At 37.9% G+C, this 20,857-nt stretch overlaps 1 protein-coding gene across 3 annotated transcripts in view; it reads right to left on the reverse strand.

Moving 5' to 3' along the window:
• hmcn1 (hemicentin 1) overlaps positions 1-20,857 on the reverse strand; it is a 607,098-nt gene that overhangs the window by 25,340 nt on the left and 560,901 nt on the right. For 2 of the 3 annotated variants that reach the window (XM_087990747.1, XM_043699541.2), the window contains exons 92-103: positions 20,211-20,381; positions 17,948-18,118; positions 14,652-14,801; positions 13,955-14,092; positions 12,017-12,138; positions 10,499-10,736; positions 9,434-9,496; positions 9,224-9,343; positions 7,492-7,626; positions 6,104-6,217; positions 5,337-5,462; positions 3,687-3,815 (exon numbers count right to left, since the gene is read on the reverse strand). In XM_087990747.1, the coding sequence (XP_087846873.1) occupies positions 3,687-3,815; positions 5,337-5,462; positions 6,104-6,217; positions 7,492-7,626; positions 9,224-9,343; positions 9,434-9,496; positions 10,499-10,736; positions 12,017-12,138; positions 13,955-14,092; positions 14,652-14,801; positions 17,948-18,118; positions 20,211-20,381 (1,677 nt within the window). Of the gene's footprint in view, positions 1-3,686; positions 3,816-5,336; positions 5,463-6,103; positions 6,218-7,491; positions 7,627-9,223; positions 9,344-9,433; positions 9,497-10,498; positions 10,737-12,016; positions 12,230-13,954; positions 14,093-14,651; positions 14,802-17,947; positions 18,119-20,210; positions 20,382-20,857 lie in introns of those variants that run through there. The other variant, XM_087990748.1, reaches the window with a different exon arrangement.

The raw sequence follows: 20,857 nt of genomic DNA on the forward strand, positions 1-20,857 counted from the left end.
TACAGATCACATTCACCGCTTTGCCTTCATTAATCCTGACCCTCAGGATTCCCTGCAACAACTTGCCCACCACCGATGTTAGGCTCACATGTCTATAGTTCCCTGGCTTTTCTTTATCACCTTTCTTAAATAGTGGCACTATGTCAGCCAACTTTGAGTCTTCTGTAACATCACCTATGATTGTCGATGATAAAAATATCTGAGGAAGGGGCCCAGCAATCACTTCCCTAGCTTCCCACAGAGTTCTAGGTCCTGGGGATTTATCCAATTTTATGCGTTTCAAAACATGCAGCACCACCTCCTCTGTAATATGGACATTTTTCAAGATGTCACCATCTATTTTCCTATATTCTATATCTTCCATGTCCTTCTCCACCGTAAACATTGATGCAAAATACTCATTTAGTATCTCCCCCATCTCCTGCACCTCCATACATAGGCTTCCTTGCTGATCTTTGAGGGGCCTTATTTTCTCCCTAGATACCCTTTTGTCCTTAATGTATTTATAAAATCCCTTTGGATTCTCCTAAACCTTATTTGCCAAAGCTATATCATGTCCCCTTTTTGCTCTCCTGATTTCCCTCTTAAATATACTCCTACTACCTGTATACTCTTCTCAGGATTCTCTAGATCTCTCCTGTCTATACCTGACACATTCTTCCTCCTTCTTAACCAAAACCTCAAATTCTTTGGGCATCCAGTATTCCCTACACCTACCAGTCTTTCCTTTCACCCTAACAGAGTATATGGTTTCTGGACTTTTGTTATCACATTTCTGAAGGCTTCTCATTTTCCCGCCATCTCTTTACCTGTGAACATCTGCCCCCAGTGTTTGAAAGTTCTTGCCTAATACCGTCAAAATTAGCCTTCCTCCAATTTAGAACTTCAACTTTTAGACCCGTCACTATTTTAAAACTAATAGAATTATAGTCGCTGGTCCCAATGTGCATCCTCACTGACAGCTCCATCACTTGCCCTGCCATATTTCCTAAGAGTAGGTCAGGTTTTCCACCTTCTTTAGTAGGTACATCAGAAATTCTGAATCAGAGAATTTTCTTGTACATGGTTAACAAATTCCGCTCCATGTAAACCCTTTACACTACGGCAGTCCCAGTCTATGTTTGAAAAGTTAAAATCCCCTCTCAGAACTACCCTATTATTCTTACAGATAACTGAAATCTTACAAATTTGTTTCTCAATTTCCCACTGACTATTAGGGGGTCTATAATACAATCCCAATAAGGTGATCATCCCTTTCTTATTTCTCAGTTCCATCCAAATAACTTTCCTGGATGTCTTCCCAGGAATATCCTCCTGAAGTACAGCAGTAATACAATCTTATCCAATCCTCAATTTCCTTTGTTTGTCATGGTTGACTGACCATTTTTTTGTATGCCTGAAGTGTTGTATATTTCTTTTAAACTATCTAGTAATTCAATGAAAACCATCTGTTGCCTTATTACAATCATACTGTCAAACATATTTTCCCAATCCATCTCAGCCAATTTGCCTGTCAAATCTTCATAATTTTCTTTGTTCAGATTTAACAACCCTGGCTTCAGATTGAACTGGCTCACTTTCAAACTTTCAAATGAGCTCACTTTATTTTATGGTCATTCATATCCAAAGGGTCTCTTATAATAAGGTTATTGATTAGTTACTTTTGTTACATGATTACCGTTCTAAAATAGCCTGCTGTTTAGTTGGTTCCTGAACATATTGTTCTGGAAAATCAACTCTAACACTCTCCAGAATCTTATTCTCCACAGCACGAGTGCTTATTAGATTTGCCAAGTCTTTATGCAGATTAAAGTCATCTCTACTTACAACCTATGCTATAATAGGCTTACAACTCTTCAGCTCTTCACTTGATTCCTACACAAATTATTAATTTTCAGTAAGCAACACAAACATGTAATTAAATTAAACTAAGTTAGTGTCTATCTTGGATTATACTTTGTCTTGAGGACTGTCTATCCTCTAACAGAAACAGGTATTACCTTTTAATAATTGCTTGACTTCCAGCTACCACTTTAAAAAATCTGCATGGAAAAAATCTTTATAAATTAATTGACTAATCAATAATACTTTTAGAAATTTAGATTTTTTAATAACAGTTAAAGAGTATGTCATAGCATTTCTTTTGTAAAAGCAATAGCATATTTTTAAACGTTTTTGTGTGTTTTGCACAGTATGTAAACAGAAATAAACTAACCAAAAAAACTGAAAGAACTGCAGATGCTGGAAATCAAACAAAAACAGAAATTGCTGGAAAAACTCAGCAGGTCTGGTAGCACCTGTGGAGAGAAAGCACAATTAATATTTTGGGTCCAGTGACCCTTCTTCAGAACTGATGGTAGCTAGGGAAAGACTTGCATTTATGCAGAAGATGGGGTGGGAGGAAGAGAATAAGAGTAAATGATAGGTGGAACTAGAGCCCAAAGAGAGAGAAAAACAGTTGGTCAGACAAAGGACTGGGTAAGGTCAGCCTGGGAAAATGGTTGCTAATGGGGACTATGAGTAACTATCAATGGGCTGTTTGTGGTAGCAGCCCATGTAATGACAAGGCCTGATGTGTGGCGATTGGGATAAGGACATGGAGGAAGATGCTCAAGCCCTAAAAATGTTGAACTCCTTATTGAGTCCAAAAGGCTGCATAGTTCCCAAGCAGCTGTGCTGAGCTTTGCTGGAGCACTGTGCAGCAAGCCTGAGTCAGAGATGTTGGTCAGGAACAACATAGTGGTGTGTTGAAGTATCAGGCAACTGGAAGATCAGGGTCATTTTTATGGACAGAAGGTAGGTGTTGTGTGAAGCGGTCACTCAGTCTATTCTTCGGTTTCTAAATGTAGAGGAGACCACATTGTAAGCAGCAAATGCAGAACACTAGACTGAGTGAAGTTTAGGTAAAGCATGCTGCATGTGGAATGTGTGTTTGGGGCCTTGGATGGTGAGGAGGGAGGAAGGAAATGGACAGGTGCTACACCTTCTGCAGTTGCAGGGGAAGGGGCTGTGGGGACGGTGTTGGGAGGGGAGGAGGAGTAGACTAGGGTGTCCCAGAGGGAATGGTCCCTGCAGAAGGCTGACAAGAGAAGGGAATGGAATGTGTAACTGGTAGTGGCATCCTACCGAAAGTGGTGGAAATGGCGGCTAATGATCGTCTGGATGTGAATGCTGGTCGGATGATAGGTGATGAAAACGGGGACCATATCCCTGTTGTGGGAGGGAAGAGAGGGTGAGGGCTGCAGTGCAGGAGATGGGCCAGACTCAGCTGAGGGCCCTGTCAATTACAGTGCTCAGGAATCCTTGCCATCTAGTAAGGTATTTAAAGAAATGTTAGGTGTCTGTTTAAACACAAGTTTTAGGCTCATTTATAATTTTAAAAACCATAGGAATACTATTATTGAAGACCCTAAGCAGGTATCATATCATTAAATATAATTTATTTTCATGAAGTTTAAGCCTGTTGTTTAATGGACAAAACAGAAACAGGACATTTGATCCAAGTGTTCCGTGATAGTGTTCATGCATTTCAAGATCTCTCCTTCTCCACTTCAAGGCTTATATTGGTATAATCACTATTCATCTCCCCTCTAGTATTCAGCTAGCTTTTCCTTAATCCAAATTTAATTTTAATGGTCACATCAACTTCATCTAGAAAAGGACTCAAAATAGGAGCTATTACTTACCGATACAAGGCCTTCCAACTCCCTGAGATCTGTAACCTCGTGGACAAACACAGCGGTAGCTCCCTTGTGTATTCTCACAGATCTGGTTGTAACGACACTGATGGGTGCCATCTTTGCATTCATTGATATCTACAGAGAAACATTTATCAAAACCATCCAAATGTAAAACATATCAAGTTAAGATCTCATTAATTTGGTTCATTGAGAAGGGTACATCATTTGACTTGAATTGGGAATGAAAAGTGTGTCACATGTTCAATTTCATACCAGAGAAATAATTCAGGCTTAGTTATAGAAAATATACAAAAAATTTGAAATAACCCTTTAATACCCTCTTTGATAAACATACCTTTTTTAAAAAAATGACAAACTTTGCATTGTAATGCAACTTGCAAAAGGCAATCATATGATGTAATGATTATGACAGCATTATCTATGACTTGATCTGACGTGAACACATTAAAAGCATTTAAAAAATATAAATATTTGAGCAATGAGTAAGAAACAACAACTATTTTCCCAAACCTTCTAGTCCCAGCATCATCTCCTAAGATAACTTAGAGAAAACAGAGATGAGGAGAAACTTCTTCACCCAGAGAGTGGTGGCTGTGTGGAATGCTCTGCCCCAGAGGGCAGTGGAGGCCCAGTCTCTGGATTCATTTAAGAGTTGCTTAGAGCTCTCAAAGATAGTGGAATCAAGGGTTATGGAGATAAGGCAGGAAGAGGATACTGATGAGAATGATCAGCCATGATCATATTGAATGGCGGTGCAGGCTCGAAGGGCTGAATGGCCTACTCCTGCACCTATTGTCTATTGTCTAAAATACAACTTCTTTCACATACGCAAAAGTTATTATACAGCAATCACAGGTCACAAGCTATGAGGCCCAGTCCATTTAGTTCTTCATGTTCTGTAACTGGACCATTCAAAAATTGCAATTTTTGAACTGAATTTGATTTGGATAACATTTGAATGCCAATCCATTAGAATTAAAATACTATCAATTGTGTCATAAGCTCTATAACTGTTCGAGTGTGACTTTCAACTGGTGTCTAACCATTTCGTGTCAACTCCAAGACCATCTATTGTCACCTCCATAACATCACTCGACTCCACCCCTGATTCATGCTTGCTTTTGTTACCTCTATAACTGATCTTTACTAAGTATAACAATCCCTAGCCACACAAACCCTTCCCCAAGCAACACTTGACTTTGTCTCTTCTGATTCTGCATCTTCGGGGTACGATCTCTGTAAAAGCTGCAGCCAAATTCTAGAGATTTTGGCCTTTGATTGCCCAGAAGCTCCATGTGGTTGAGACTTCCCTGGTCCAACTTTATTATTCTAGAAGAAAGCTGGCTGGCAGTCAACCAGCGGCCTGATTGGTATTTGATCTGGTGGACTTGCCAAATAAGGTAAGCCATGGGGCATCTCTTGATTTAAAAATTCCCACTAGGAAAACATCATTTTTCTGTTTTGTATTCTAGTTCTGTATTAACTGAATATTGTGACTTAATTTGGGGTATTAAAGTTCTGAAGCTGATATAAAGCTGATATAAGTGTTTTACTATAGTCCTTAACAACAATAACCTCACGATAAATAATCTACTAACATAGAAATGAGAATGAACTGTATTGTTTTCAACCTACCAACACAGCTTCCATTTTCAGCTTTGGTCATTCCACTGGGACACAGATCAATACAGCGGAAACCCCCTTTTGTGTTTTTACATTGTTGATCAGGCTGGCATACACTCTGTCTGCACTCATTGATATCTAAACAACAAAATGTGAAGTATTCAGTAGTGTCATAGTTGATGAACTTCAATAACTTCTATCACGGTGGTGGGCGGCACGGTGGTACAGTGGTTAGCACTGCTGCCTCACAGCGCCAGAGACCCGGGTTCAATTCCCGCCTCAGACGACTGACTGTGTGGAGTTTGCACGTTCTCCCCGTGTCTGCGTGGGTTTCCTCCGGGTGCTCCGGTTTCCTCCCGCAGTCACAAAGATGTGCAGGTCAGGTGAATTGGCCATGCTAAATTGCCCGTAGTGTTAGGTAAGGGGTAAATGTAGGGGTATGGGTGGGTTGCGCTTCGGCAGGGTGGTGTGGACTTGTTGGGCCGAAGGGCCTGTTTCCACACTGTAAGTAATCTAATCTAATCTAAAGCTTCATTTGAACCATTACATGGGATTCATATTCAGTGATTCACAACATGTTTCTAATTTGAAAATTTGACCTACTTACATAAAACTGATGTTCATTTCTTTCTCAACTTATTGGCAAATTGTAAAAATCATTATTCACGTCAAATTATTATTAAATGCACAGTCAAAAATTACTTCGCACCTAATTGTGAAGCAGTAGTGTTTACATTATGTTTAATGTGAGGTCTCCTCATCCCACCTATTGTACCTACCCAGACACCTTCTACCTCGTAGCTGATAACCTCGATTGCATACACACCGGAAGCTCCCGATGGCATTCAGACAGCGATGTTGACATGGATGAGTTTCTTGGCATTCATTTATGTCTTGCAGGTGGAAAACAAAATACTAACTGTAATTTGTATCATCAAGCTTGCAAAGTTTGCCCTTTAAGAAAGCTGAACTCACAATTAGGTGTAGCCAACACATATTATAAATAGAAAAACAAAATAGTTCTCAGTTGAAGCTCAAGGAATTGAAAACAAATTGCTGACCTAGTTGGGAAATTGACTGAGCAAAAGGAGATAAGGAATGGGGATAACAGAACTTTGATAAGAAGAATAGACGCATGGACTATTTTCTGAATGGGGAAAACATTCAGAAGTCTGAAGTGCAAAGAGACTTGGGAGTTCTAGTCCAGGACACACTCAAGGTAAACTTGTCAGTTGAGTCAGTAGTTAGAAAGGCAAATGCAATATTGGCATTTATTTTGAGAGGACTTGAATATAAAAACAGGGCGTACTTCTGAAGCTGTATAAGGCTCTGGTAAGACCACATTTTGAATTTTGTGTGCAGTTTGGCCCCATATCTCAGGAAGGATATATTGGCCCTGGAGTGGGTTCAGAGGAGGTTCACGAGAAAGGTCCCAGGAGTGAAAAGGTTAACATTTGAGCACTTTTGGTGTACTCAATGGAGTTCAGAAGGATGAGGGGGGATCTAATTGAAACTTACAGAATACTGTTTGGCCTGGACAGAGCGGATGTTGGGAAGATGTTTCCATTGGTAGGAGAGACTAGGACCTGAGGGCACAGCGTTAGAGTAAAGGGAAGACCTTTTAGATCAGAGATAAGGAGAAACCTCGTCAGCCAGAGTGTGGTGAATCTATGGAATTCACTGCCACAGAAGGCTGTGGAGGCCAGGTCATTGAGTATATTTAAGACTGAGACAGATAGGTTCTTGATTATCAAGGGGATCAAGGATTATGGGGAGAAAGTGGGAGAATGGGGTTGAGAAACTTATGAGCCATGATTGAATAGCAGAACAGACTCGATGGGCTGAATGGCTCAATTTCTGGTCCAATGTTTTATGGTCTAAGAGGTGTGCCTATTGATTTCCCTCAAAAATCTGTGCAAGGCTCTAAACTATTCACTGTATTCATTAATGACTGACATGATGGGACAGAAAGCCATGGGCTGGAACCTGCTCCTTCCATTTTGTTTTAATTGAGAAGTTATCTTAAATGATTTATCGAGAACTAAATGAACTAATAGTATAGAATGTTTATTTTGACCATCAGCCTTGCCTCTTTGATCTTCATGCAATGTGAACAAATAACATAAGGTGACAATATGTAATTTGTTTCAAGGGATAGTGACTTTACCTTGACAACTTAATCCCTCGAGTGTCCGTCTAAAACCAATGCCACACCTGACCACACATTGATATGAGCCAACAGTGTTTTCACAGTCTTGACCAGTATGACAGGTATGGCCACCTAAAGCACACTCATCGACATCTGAAGGAACAATGGTCAAAACAGCACTTCAGACATTAATAATCTTGTACAAAGGGTTCAGATTGCCTGTTTAGGCCACTCAGGCTTTAGAACACTTAGAATTTCAAAGATCATATACAACTAGTTTTTCTATGTACACTACATTATTCAAATCAGTATTTTTATTTAGCCATGTCTCTGAAACTTTTAACATTGGTCTTTACATTTCAAACCAAACCCTGAAGTTACTCTGAATAAAACCTAGAAGATGCTGGGGAATGGAATGATTTCCCACTTTTTGTCCTGCCAATCAGCATGGAGTACCCACACACCAAAAATTACCAGTAGAAACTAAGCTAGGGTTAATAATTAAAATAGAGCAATGTGCTCTCTAATCCACGTCAGAAATATAGCTTAATTCCAAGTCTTTAATAAAAACCATTCTCCATTTTCACACTGAGCTATTCTGTGACAGACACAGGCAATAGCTGTTACAAGAATTGAGACAGAAAGGCAAATTTGAGACTTGATCTCATCATCCCGGGCATTTTCCCAACCCAACTCAGAAACGGGATCTGACAAAATTTCATTGATCTGAAATGTTAATTTGACCTTTCCTTTTCCACGGATATTTCCTAACCTGCTGATGCTTCCAATATATTCTTTTTTAATTGCTAATTCATTGGCTGGGATTCTGCTTTCAAGGGCAGAATTAGAACAGAGCAGAGACTGCCTTCCATTCACCATTCAATATCCACCCAAACACTCATTTACCCTGGAATAGAAGTAATTTGTGATGCACAAATAATTCCTCGCTTAATTCCTATTGCCATTACGGGAAGCCAGGGTACAGAGAACAGTTCAAATGGTGCTACAGTGGGGAAGATATGCTAGGTAGAATCTTTTAGGGGTCGTAAGTGCATCAAAAAGAACTTCCCAATGAAAGTCTCAGCCTGACTTTTTAGTAGTGAATGCTTGGCTTGAACTGAAAAGACAGGAAGCTGTAACCAATTTCTTCTCACCCTTCAATGCTGGACTCTGAGCTTTTACTATCAACTTTAGGGTTTATCACCTCCTTTTATCTTTGCTTTTGCAAGCCCCGTGATTTTGGGAATTGAGAGAAAATCTTCTGATGACCCAAGACTTGTCCTCTGCCTCCATTTTTGTGTGACAAATGTGAAAAGAGGAGCCAACAGACTTCTTTTTCACAAAGGAAGGGAAGTTCAGTTTAAGAATTTATTGTGGCAGAAGCCCTTTCTGTGCAAATATGGTGATTCTTTGCAATTAATTTATGTTGCCAGTACAAATGAGGATCCAGCCTATACCCTTAAATTAAGAGTAATTTAATTGGTACAGTATAATGGTCAATGTAGGTCAGAAATTTGGGATTATAATCTTGTAGATCATTAAACATTAACTTTAAACAAAACCAAAATAAATTAGTCTACTTGGATTATTAAAAGTATATTTAAGAATCATTTGATTTCATATTTCCTGTGAGATCTTAATTTATTCAAATAATTTTGCCCAGAAATTTTCAGAAAAGTTTGTTTTGAAATAAACTTCTGTCCACTACTGGATGTTGATTTAAATTTTATTCCATAGAAAACTGGAGCACCTTGGCAGGTTCTTCCATCAGCAGATATGGTGAGACCTTTGGGGCACGAACAATAATACGTTCCCATTGCATTGTGGCATATATGTGAGCAAGGGTTCCGGATAGCACATTCGTCTTCATCTGTAGGGAATTATACAAGATTTTAGACAGGGTTTCCTCAATCATTATATCAGAACAAAGCTTAGTTTTGAATCACTGTACTCTGCTCACCTGAACAATAGGGTCCAACTGAGTCCAAAACAAAACCATTCGGACACTGGTTACTCCGGTCACCTGTATAAAACAAAAAACTTTCTTCTTGCTAAAAATGTCACTTTAACCAACCTAACACATTTTGGCACAGAGATGCAAGAGAACGTTTTATGATGATAATTCTGAATAAATAGTATATAAGTAAAAGAAAACCAGAAAATGCTGTAAATAATCATCCAGTCTGTCAGCTTTGTGAAGTGAAGACGTTTCATTGGACATAGTGTTAGAATCGGTCTTGCAACTTAGGACAACAACAGGCCAGTTTCTCCCAGGAACAGTTCTTTATATCCGGGTGAGCAAAGCTGATCTCATTATATTAGTTAACCCTTTCAGGTGTTAACAGATTTGTACAAAAGTTGTAGCTTTGGAGGCGAATCAAAAATCATGTACTCACAAACCTTAAACATTAACAGTTCCTCTCCACAAATGCTGCCAGAGCTGCTGATTATTTCCAATATTTTCTGTTTTATTTCAGGTTTCTACCATCTATAGTATTTTGCTTTAGTGCAAGAATCACAAATGGCTACATTATATATGTGACTATTTTCTTTTATATATAGGATTTGGGGATTACTGACAAAGCCAGCATTTATCACCCATTCCAAATTCAGCTTGATGAAGATATTGAGAGCAACCTTCTTCAACCTCATCCGGAAATACTGTTAGGGAGGGAGTTCCAGGATTTTTATCAAGCAACAGTAAGGATGGTGTATGACTTAACAGGGGATTGGCAGGTGGTGATGATCCCATGTATCTTGTTGGGTGATAAAGGTTGTGGGTCTCGAAGGTACTCCAGAAGGAGCCTTGGTCTTGAGTTTGGATAGAAGTGCATTATAACTTAAGATAATAAATGATTTCTGAAGCACCGGGACACTAGGCTACTCTGAACTTAGAAACTTTGATTACTATTAACTGATCAGTATTGTTTTATATATAGCATTGAGTATAAGCCTCAGCTCTTAAAATGGCAACAAATTTCTTACTTAATTTAAAGTGAGAAAGAATTAGATTTTTTTTCCTTACCTTTTGTGATGATTGCATGAATCTTGTACTCTAACATTTCATCCAATGGGCTGTACTCTGCTGCAATGGCTGTAGCATGGAGTGTCTCTACTAAGAATGGCATTCGTCCTCGATTATGTCCATAAGTAATGGTATGATTCCAAGAGTATGGTACACTGGCATCATCTACTGTAAACATTCGGGTAGAATGGGCATAAATCTGACCTGGTCCAATCTGAATGTAGTCCTCAGTGTAGTCCTGAACACATCATAAAATTACATCCAATTAATATGTTTCATATTTTTGTTGCATAAAAACAGCAATGATTTTCATAATGGGTGGTGATGGGTGACCAAGTTATTAATTGACCTTACTATCAGTGATATGCTACATTGTGGCTTAGATGTTATTGAAAAAAATGACAGAATATGAATGCTATAAGCCATCATTAGTGTTTAAATTCAGCAAGAACATGTGAAGGAACATCCTGTGAATTGTGAGTTGCTGCAGATGATTAACTTGTGCATTCCACCATTGAGTAAAAATATCACTGACCATTAACTTTCTTTATTTACATAAAGTTGATGCATTTACACATTAATTGCTCATTAAACCTAAGTCCAAAAGTTAAGTCGAGTAGTCTTAGTACCTTGCAGTAAAGTGACAATTGTTCATGATGGACAATCGACCTTATTGGCACAAAATAAAAAAAAATTAAGAACATAATGTCAATATTTGAAGTATTTTGGAGATCAAAAAAAGTTAAATTGTAACCAAAAAAATTCTTCTTTTTCCTTTCCATCTCTTTATTTGCCCCCTCTCCTAATTTAATCTTTCTTTCTCTCTATTGCTGTTTGTGCACCTGACTTGACACTGAATTTACCAGTTTTAAATTCATTTTCTACTTCCTCGGTTCTTTCCTCGATCTTTTATTTGGTCAAGGAACTTCACATTTTGTGCAGTTGCTCACCTGAGTCCACCAATTGCCATGCCATTACCAGCTCACACTTCCAGTAACTTTGAGTAAATATGTTAAAACTAATCTAAGAGCAACAAACCTAGAAAGTACCTTATGAGTTGTTCCATTCCAGAAAAAAAATCAAAGTTAATGTTAGAATATTTAAATATTAGGAAGTGATAATATGAGGTTAGGGGAGGAATAGTATGTAATTGACTTTTTTCTATGTAATACATATATAGATCACCAGAGATTACAGCTGTATTTAAAGCAGCAGAGGTGATATGCATGCATTCAGATCTTATAGGAACTGAACATGCAGAATCCATTAATCACAGATAGCATGCTATTTCTTGGATCTCAATTAGCACTTACTATCTGAACAGTGTGAAATTAAGTTTTGATTCCATTCAGACTTTTGACTTCATAAAATTGGGACATGCAGCATAAAGTATACGTGCACGATAGACCTCAATATCTTTAAGAGCATCTTAAATTTGGGTGTAAATTTGCATGCAGCTCACCCTAAATATGCATTATTTCTTGGTTATTGTGAATCAGAGTACATTTCCTATAGTACCTTAACATTAAGGTTTACAGATGAGGGTAGTTGCAGCACATATCCATTCACCACAATGTCCAGTAATAGTGCCCCATCTGAGTCCAGGCCTCTAGCAATGTGCGTCATTCGTAGTATCTCTCCTAGAAACCACAGCGACCAAACCAAAAAGAATTCTCACTCATGCAGCCCATGCTGTTATCAATGTTCCACTGTGTGGCATTGAATTCAGTGCTAAGAGATTACAGGACATAAATATGTAAAATATTCTGGATACATTTGGCAAGGAGATTTTGCTCAAATTTTCATAGAAAGTATTGTCTATTGTCATTTTTAATGTTATTATAATTAATTCAGTACAACAGCTACATTTTAAAATCTAAGTTAACAGCCACTCTAGTGATTATCAAAACTTAATAACCAATTGATCTTACCTTAAGAGGTTCACATCTACCAGGACAATGACTTCCAACCTGAGGGTCTTAAGACTGGGAGGACCCTCCAAACCTAGCTAGGTCCTATTTGCACTTATCATTTATTAGATTATTCATCTTGTCTGAAGTCTGAGAGTCCATAGCTTTTGCAATAGCTTCTCAGAAACATTACAACAATGATGGATAAATATTTAATCTGCCCTATTAGCAAAGTATGATAGATTCATATTAATGGGAACAAAACTTGACTTTATAAGTGATCCTTTATGCTCCACTATATATATATATTTGGACCCACAAGAGACAACACTTGGGCAGATCAGAGAATGCGCAACTTTGAAAGGATAGAAATAAAGGATAATGAAATGCTATGGGCCTGAAACTCTGCCATGGTGTTCTCCCGGTGCCATGGTGTTCTCCCGGTTCCATGCTGTTTTCAGCATTTCTCTTGGGATTTTGCCACCTTCACTGAGACACACCCAGTGGAATTTCAGTCTAAGTAAACTGCTGTTACAGAAATGTAGAAACATGCCCTTTCAAGGCTATAAGGTTCAACTGATCTGCCTTCTTGAAATGAATGCTCAGAACAAGCACAGTTTGGACTGCAAATCAGAACCTAGCTTTTGTGTGAAAGTAATTAAGTGCTCATTGTTAAATGTTTATTGGACAATGTAAGATAATTATGAATATTAGTCTTAAAGTTAATTTAATTTATCTTAAATGCAACATTAAATGCCTGGAATTTAATTTTTTAAAGTAATATGTCGATATCAATCTTTGGCTGTAATATTTTTAAGTTCAGCCATTGGCCTCTTCAAACAAAATAGATTAACTAGTCTGTTTAAGATGGTAGAGGCAGGAATTTAATGTGTTAACTTTTGCACAAAAAATTGCATTGGACGTTAAATTTTTAGTTGTATTAATTTACTATTTCTGACTGTTTGCAGTTTCCAATGAAAACAGCTAGGGGAAAATTATTGAAAGATTGATGAGGTTTACATTTTTAATTTAAACAGCACATATAACACGCATACTTGATAGCGAGCAAATGCAACAAACTCAATGCCACTTGATCCAAGAAGAATTTTTCACTTTAACAACAAAGTAAGTCAAGCTGCTTAGAATACAATAGCTCTCTTAGTAAGGTAACCATCTTAAAGGTGTCAATTCATTATTATTTTAAATGAATGTGAATATTAATTATTAATAAATTCGTGTAATACAAAAGCAAAGATAGGTATTTTGTTCAAATGGATTTCAAAATGTGACGCCAATACATTTACATTTAATTATATCAATGCTCAAAGGGGCAGACGAATATCATACATTAACCAAGTATGCAGCATGTTTGAGAGGAAACACCAGAGAAGGGCGGTGGTAAAATAGTTTCTTCAAGTATTTCACAGAAAATATTTTCCATTTGTAATAAAGCTCTGTTTGTGAACTAGCAAGTTCAAAATGAGTAACCTCCTTCTTCAATTGTCATGTACTATAAAAAGATCTAAAATAACATTTATCAACTAACCAGTGGCAAACTCAACTTGCGTTTCCCGTTTGAATATGCCTTCTGTAAGAGAATATCCATTAACTGCTTCCCCAATTTCCTTTGCTGTTGTCCAATAAATAGGATTTAAGATTGAGATAAGCTTCCTCATGGCAGGACCTTAAAAAAAACAATGGAATGCTTAACACAAAGAGAACAAGCTTGAAAGTTATAAACAACCATATCAATAATTTTATAATATGTATACAGTATATAACTTGACAACCAAAAGGTGAGCTCACTAAAAAAAAAATCCAGATAATTCAATATTGGGGGGGCATACTGCAAGCCTTTGGTTTACAAATCAATGAAAGATACAGTTAATATGACTCACCAGAGAATTACAAAGAGGCTATGTTTCTTGCTGCCGTGTCTAAAGAATTGAATTTTTCTCTGAGATCATGAGGATATTGACGTGATTACTTGCATGAAGTAGGATAAGAAAATGTAAACAAGGTGAGCTAATCTCATGGCTACTGATGAAAATCTTAATTTTCTATTTTCCTTTATTTCAAAAGTGTCTTTTTGTCTGTTTTTGATGAAATTTCATTTTTGTTGAAGTGAATGTCAGCTGTGTTAGATTCCATCACAGATTCTCAAATGAAACCCACTAAATAGCCCACACTTGCACGTGGATTAAAAATAGACTGAGTTGACGAATCAGGCACTAGACACTTACCAATGCTTCTTGGCACATTTGAGATTTGTGCTTGTATAATATGAGTACCAGTTTCTGGACTGGCAAACACTGTAGCATTCAGTAAAGCAACACCAAATTCCACATTGTTAATATTCCCTATAATACTTCCTCTGGCGTGCTGAGGACCACCTGAAGGAAAGAAACACAGATACTGCACATTTCATGCTACTTTAAAAAGGATTTAGAGCATAGATTATAAACTGCTATTTGGGGCTATGATAATGAACAAAATCACAAGTGCTGTCCAAAAGTCATTTTTCTGTGGCAATACAAGTTCTCACTGCCAGTGTAACTTGACATCCTGAGCTGTTAGTGGCATCAGCACCCAATGAAATAAAATAGGTTTCTGTGGAGAATGGGATGCATTGTGTATGTGAATCAAAGTAAAAGGTGTCTTCTTATGATGAGATATGAAAAATTCATTTAGCATGGCCCTGGTAATCTGGATGATATTAATCATTTGTGTTGACAGTAATTAAATGTTTCTGAAAGGCTTTAAAGTGATCGGACCCATAGAATTTAAGTGGGCCAAATTAGAACAATTACAATAAATTGAAAGGAGCTCATTATACTATTCTGGGTCCACGATGTTTTCTGATGTCACTTTTATGTATCTTTGAGGCATTATGATTCAATGGTAGTATGTATGAATTATGGAGATCAAAGGTACTAACATACAAACTAAGAGGATTTAGCCATTCAGACCTTTGACCCTGCTTCTCATTCAATAAGATCATGATTGATTAGATTGTGGCCACAATTCCTCAGTCTGACCTACTCCTGATAACATGTGACTTCCTTGTTGGTGAAGAATATAATTATCCCTGTTTTAAAATATTGAAAGATCTTGCCTCCAGTACTATCTGTGCAAGAGTTCTAACAACTCTCAACCCTCAGAGGAAAAACATCTTTGTTCCATCTTAAATGGGTGATCCTTTAATTTTAACACTGTTTTCCCTAGTTCTAGTCCCTACTATAAGAAGAATCATCCTTTCCTTATCAATCCTGTAAACTCCACTTAGGAACATGTGTGTTTTATTAAGTACAATAAATATAAGCATTGAGAGTATAATGCACTTTTACTGGCATAGGGATTGTGGTGTACTGATATTCATGATAAATTTGTGAATTGAGAGACTGAGTACTCAAAATGGATCAAGTAATGTGAGCTCCATAAAGATCTTTGCACAAGTACTTGAATTGTGAAGGGTGATATACTTGAGACCAGAGGCTAGGTCATATAATGATGTCTCAAAAAAGACCATTTATTGTTACGAGTGACAAATTTGGATTCCAGCTTTTGAAGTCACAAACCAATTTAGAACAAGAAAATAGTACAATGTTCTCCAGGAGAGACATATGCTTTCATAGACTTAAGATGTAAAGTACTTTCTTGGCTGAAACATATTCAATGTTAGATACAGTGCATAATTATTTTCCTTGACTAAAACAATCTTTTAAATTAAAGTTTCAAACTTATAAAGGCCTTTTAGTATACAAAGAATGTTCTCAATGAAATTTGTGTGACTAATTTTAAAAAGATTTGAAGTAGAATTTTGGTTTTGCCTGATTGATTCAGTGACTTTATCCAATATGCATCCGGGCTTCAAACAGCAGGGACGTTCCAGACTTAGTTTCATTTTATATGGTGGGTTCAGAATTGTGGCATCTATTTGAGCTTTCAACCCCATATTCCTTATATACCCAGAAATGTCTACTCGCACCACAACAATGATAATCTCTGATCCTGCTACAATACACCTGCTGTTCAAACCCTCATACAAACCCTTGTCGCCTACCGATAATTTGCCAATTCCAGTGGTCTCCAGGCTAATCTTTTACACTGCATCCTTTGAAAATTGGAATTCATCCAAAATTCTGGCATCCATATTCTAACTCACACCATGATATCACCCATGTGTTTCTGATGTACTGCTCCAGCAACAGTTCAATAATCACTCACTCCCTGTCTCTTAATGTAGAGGTGATAAATGGCAAGTAACATTTGCACCACACAAATGCCAGGTTATGATATATTCCAATAAGAGACAATCTAGCCACTACCCCTTGATATTCAATGGTGTTCTCATCACTGAATCTCCCACTAACAACATTGTTGGGGCAACCAGAAACTCAAATGGACTCACCACATAAACACATTGACTACAAAAGCAGGTCAGAAGCTAGAAATACTTCAGCAAGTAACTCACCTCCTAACTCCCCAAAGCTTGTCCATCATCCACAAGACACAAGCCAGCGGTTTGATGGGAATCTCCTCACTTCCCTGGATAGGTACAGCTCTAAGAACACTCAGGAAGCTTGACACCATCCAGGACAAAGCAGTCACTTGATTGGCAGCACATCCCCAAGCATCCACTCTCTGCACTACCAACACTCAGTAGCAGGAGTATGTACTATCTACAAGATGCATTGCAGAAATTCACCAAAGATCCTCAGGTGGCACTACTTCCAATTAGAAGGACAAGGGCAGCAGATGCATGGGAACACCACTACTGAGGCTTCTCCTCCAAGACCCCACCATTCTGACTTGGACTTATATTCGCAATTCCATCATTGCCACTGGTTCAAAGTCATGGAATTCCCTCCCTAATAGTATTGAGAGTCAACCCACAGCATGTGGACTGCAGTGGTTCAAGAAGGCACACCATCACGTTCTCAAGGGCAACTAGGGAAGGGCAATAAAAATGCTGGCCAGCCATGAATATTCATGTCCCACAAGTGAATTTCTAAAAAAATGCTGGAGTTGCAAACTAGACTGCAGCAAGGAACTAGAGTCTAGATTAGAGTGGTGCTGGAAAAGCACAGCAGATCAGGCAGCATTCAAGGAGCAAGAAAATCGATGTTTCGGGCAAAAGCCCTTCATCAGGAATGCAGCAAGGAATTAATGTCTTCAAGACAGCAGATGGAACATAGAAAGGAAAGCACAGAGAAAATAATTGATTTTGTACAATATTGACTGATGCAACATTTAAATTAATCTTCATTACTCAACCAGAATGAACCTAAATGCATCATTTTTCATTAATTATATCTGAAATTGCAGATCAGAAGGAGGCCATTTGCATCATCAGGCCTGTACTAATGATAACAAAAATAATAATGTAAGAACTGGTGTATCGGGATAAAGATAACATCTTGCAAAATATTATTTCAGGTGATGGTTTGCTCAAAATTGGTTCTTGTTGAGTTATGAAGATTGTGCCAAATTCAATGTCAAAGGGTCTTCGAGCATTCAGCAAAAACAACTGTCAAACCTGGACAGGGTTGGACTTTACACCTGGACACCTGAGAGCCATCGCCTGGGCAGGAGCGGCCTCCATTGGAAGGCACTGGGTTGTTACACATTCGAAGTCGCCTCTTTTCACCACCTCCACAAGATACTGAACAATCATTCCAGGCTTGCCAAGGTCCCCAGTTTCCATTCACTGGACATAAGGTTATAAGCAATTAAATAAGAAAAATTAGTAATGGCATTATTTATTTCAGAGAAAACATTAGAGCTTTACCATAGCATATTAAATAACATATTAATTCATTAAGTATTACGTAAATCTAATTGTTTTTCCAAATGCAGAATTATAACTTTACAAATATTCCTCTCTTGTCCCTTGTAAATTCCAAATGCTCTTTATTAAGAGTCTCGTTGCATCCATGCTTATTAAAATCAATATATGTTGAAATATTTAATATTTCTGAGGACTTCAAATCATTAGTTGCTTTATTTCTTTTAGTGTATACTTTTTAAAATCTATGAACTTGCTGTGCCCTTGTCAGTGCACCGTGATTCATCCTGACTTCTCAAGTGATAGGAGAAAGTGAGGACTGCAGATGCTTAAGATCAGAGTTGAGAGAGTGTGGTGCTGGAAAAGCACAGTAGGTCAGGCAGCATCCGAGGAATAGGAGGGTCGACGTTTCAGGCAAAGGCCCTTCATCAGGAGTGATATTTGACTTTTGGTAGCACAACTTGGGTAGTCTATTTTAAATGTCCAATTATTTTCAATGGAAAATGAAATCAGCAATGTTTGCAATATCTTATCTATATTTAATTCTTTTGAAGTCTTCAGATGGAAACATAACTACCTGTAATCTATGGTTCAAATGAGTATTATATTCATAAAAAGATTTGTTTAAAAACTTGCTAAGAGCAGAAATAAGTAGCAGACTGTGAAGTTTCACCCTTGTTCCAGTGACTCTGTAAAGGAGATGTGGTAATGTATTTTTCTTCTTTGTTCTTTTCATTTTCATTAAAAAGTGAAATCACTATAACAAGTAATATGTACGTATAATTAAGTCTCTATATATTACCCATGGCATGGTATCGACAGAAGAATACTCTACAACATTGTTGGTATATTGGGAACAGTGCACTGTTTAGAGGTGAAATGTACAGTTAGATCCTGTGCTGAGGAAGATAAGATTCCATCATAGTGGGGGATGGGCTGTCAGTACATAGTAGTAATAGCTACACTTTTCATTGTGTTACTGGGGGATTTTGTCTCATCGTGGATGTATTTGACTGACATAGATACTTTAAAATCATGTTATGATACACTTCCGGAACCTGGATCTTCTGGCCCAGAAGTAGAGTCACTACCTCTGCATGACAGTTATATTTGTTTGGTGATTCAACTAATGCCTGTCCAGGTAGTTGCCCTGAAAGGCAGCATCCGAGGAGCAGGAGAATTGATGTTTCGGGCAAAAGCTATGCCAGAAATGTCGATTCTTCTGCTCCTCAGATGCTGTCTGACCTGCTGCGCTTTTCCAGCACCACGCTCTCGAATCTGATCTCCAGCATCTGCAGTCCTCACTCTCTCCTAGTTTATTTCTTTGACATGTAAATTTTGAGATGTTCCGCTAGAATGGTTTTTTTGCTTATTCACAGTTATAAAATGTATCTGAGAATGTCTCTGCCAGTGTTTTTCAAACTTTTTCCCCATATGACTCAACTGAAATGCCTCAGGCTTTGTGACTTTATAGCAAAAACTGGGAGACTGAGATGGTTGGAGAGAAACTGAAGGATTAGAAAGTTATTGCTGAGACAGGAAGAGGAAACGTTCAAAAGGAAGGACTGTTGTTGAGCTCGGCTGAGAGTCATTGAGCAAGGAGAGTAATGGTTGGTTGTCTTTGGGCTTAAAACTTACTTGATTTGCACTAAAGAAAGTGAAAAGCTGCCTTTGTGGATGCTGTGCAATTGGATGTTAAAGGACAGACAGTTAAGCCATACCTTCGGACAGAAATATCAACCTCTCCCTGCCAACCCAACATTTATAAGGAGTATTGCAGCTTTCAAGATTCAGTCCAGGTTCCACAGCTGCCATTGTCACCTTGGAAGTCACAACCCCAAAATCTTGTCCCTTGATCTTACTGGGAGATGTAGCCTACTGTTTGGGAATCCTGGTCCATGCGAGCAAACTAACAAAGACATATGTTGATCAGTCTGCTGTTTAATTAGGGTTACTTGAAAGTCCTGATGACATTGTCTCTCAATGCTTCAAAATATAAAATCAACCAACTAACCTGGGCAAATGTCAATGCTGCACCGGTGAATCTGAGTGTCAGCTCCAGCACAAGCCCTTCCTCCACTTGTTGGGTGGGGATTGTCACAGGTACGATATCGTCGCATTTGCCCTCCATTGCATGTTCGGCTGCAGGTTCCCCAACTGCTCCATGGACCCCAATTACCATGGACTAAAAAAATCAATTTTAGCATTATTAGCTATGTTTTAACTTGTGAGATATACAAATAGATATGCAAATAGAGCAAACAAATGCCTTGTTGAGCATCCAAGATCACTGGCTCTTCATCATACATGTATAAGGAGTTCATCAATTACCAGATGAGCTAACCACTCACTTGGTCTTTACAGCTGTCAGGCAAGTACACTTTTATATATGCAAATATTAATTAGATGCAAAAGTAGGTCATTTGGTCTCTCAAGCTTGCTCCACCAATCAATAAAATCATAACACCAACCTATTTGTGCTTTAATGTATTTTCTTAGCATATTATCCAATTATTGCATCAATTCATTAAAAAAAAACACTCCCATGAATATACTACTTAAAATCCTTTCTGTGAACTAGTCATAAAATCCAGAGGTGGACAAATGTCAGGAAGAATTTCTTCATGTATCAAGTTATTAACAACTTGAATTCATTTCTCA

Source organism: Chiloscyllium plagiosum, unplaced genomic scaffold (assembly GCF_037043375.1).
Source record: "Chiloscyllium plagiosum isolate Xiang-an unplaced genomic scaffold, Cpla_swu_hap1 HiC_scaffold_9, whole genome shotgun sequence".
NCBI classification, from domain to species: Eukaryota; Metazoa; Chordata; class Chondrichthyes; order Orectolobiformes; family Hemiscylliidae; genus Chiloscyllium; species Chiloscyllium plagiosum.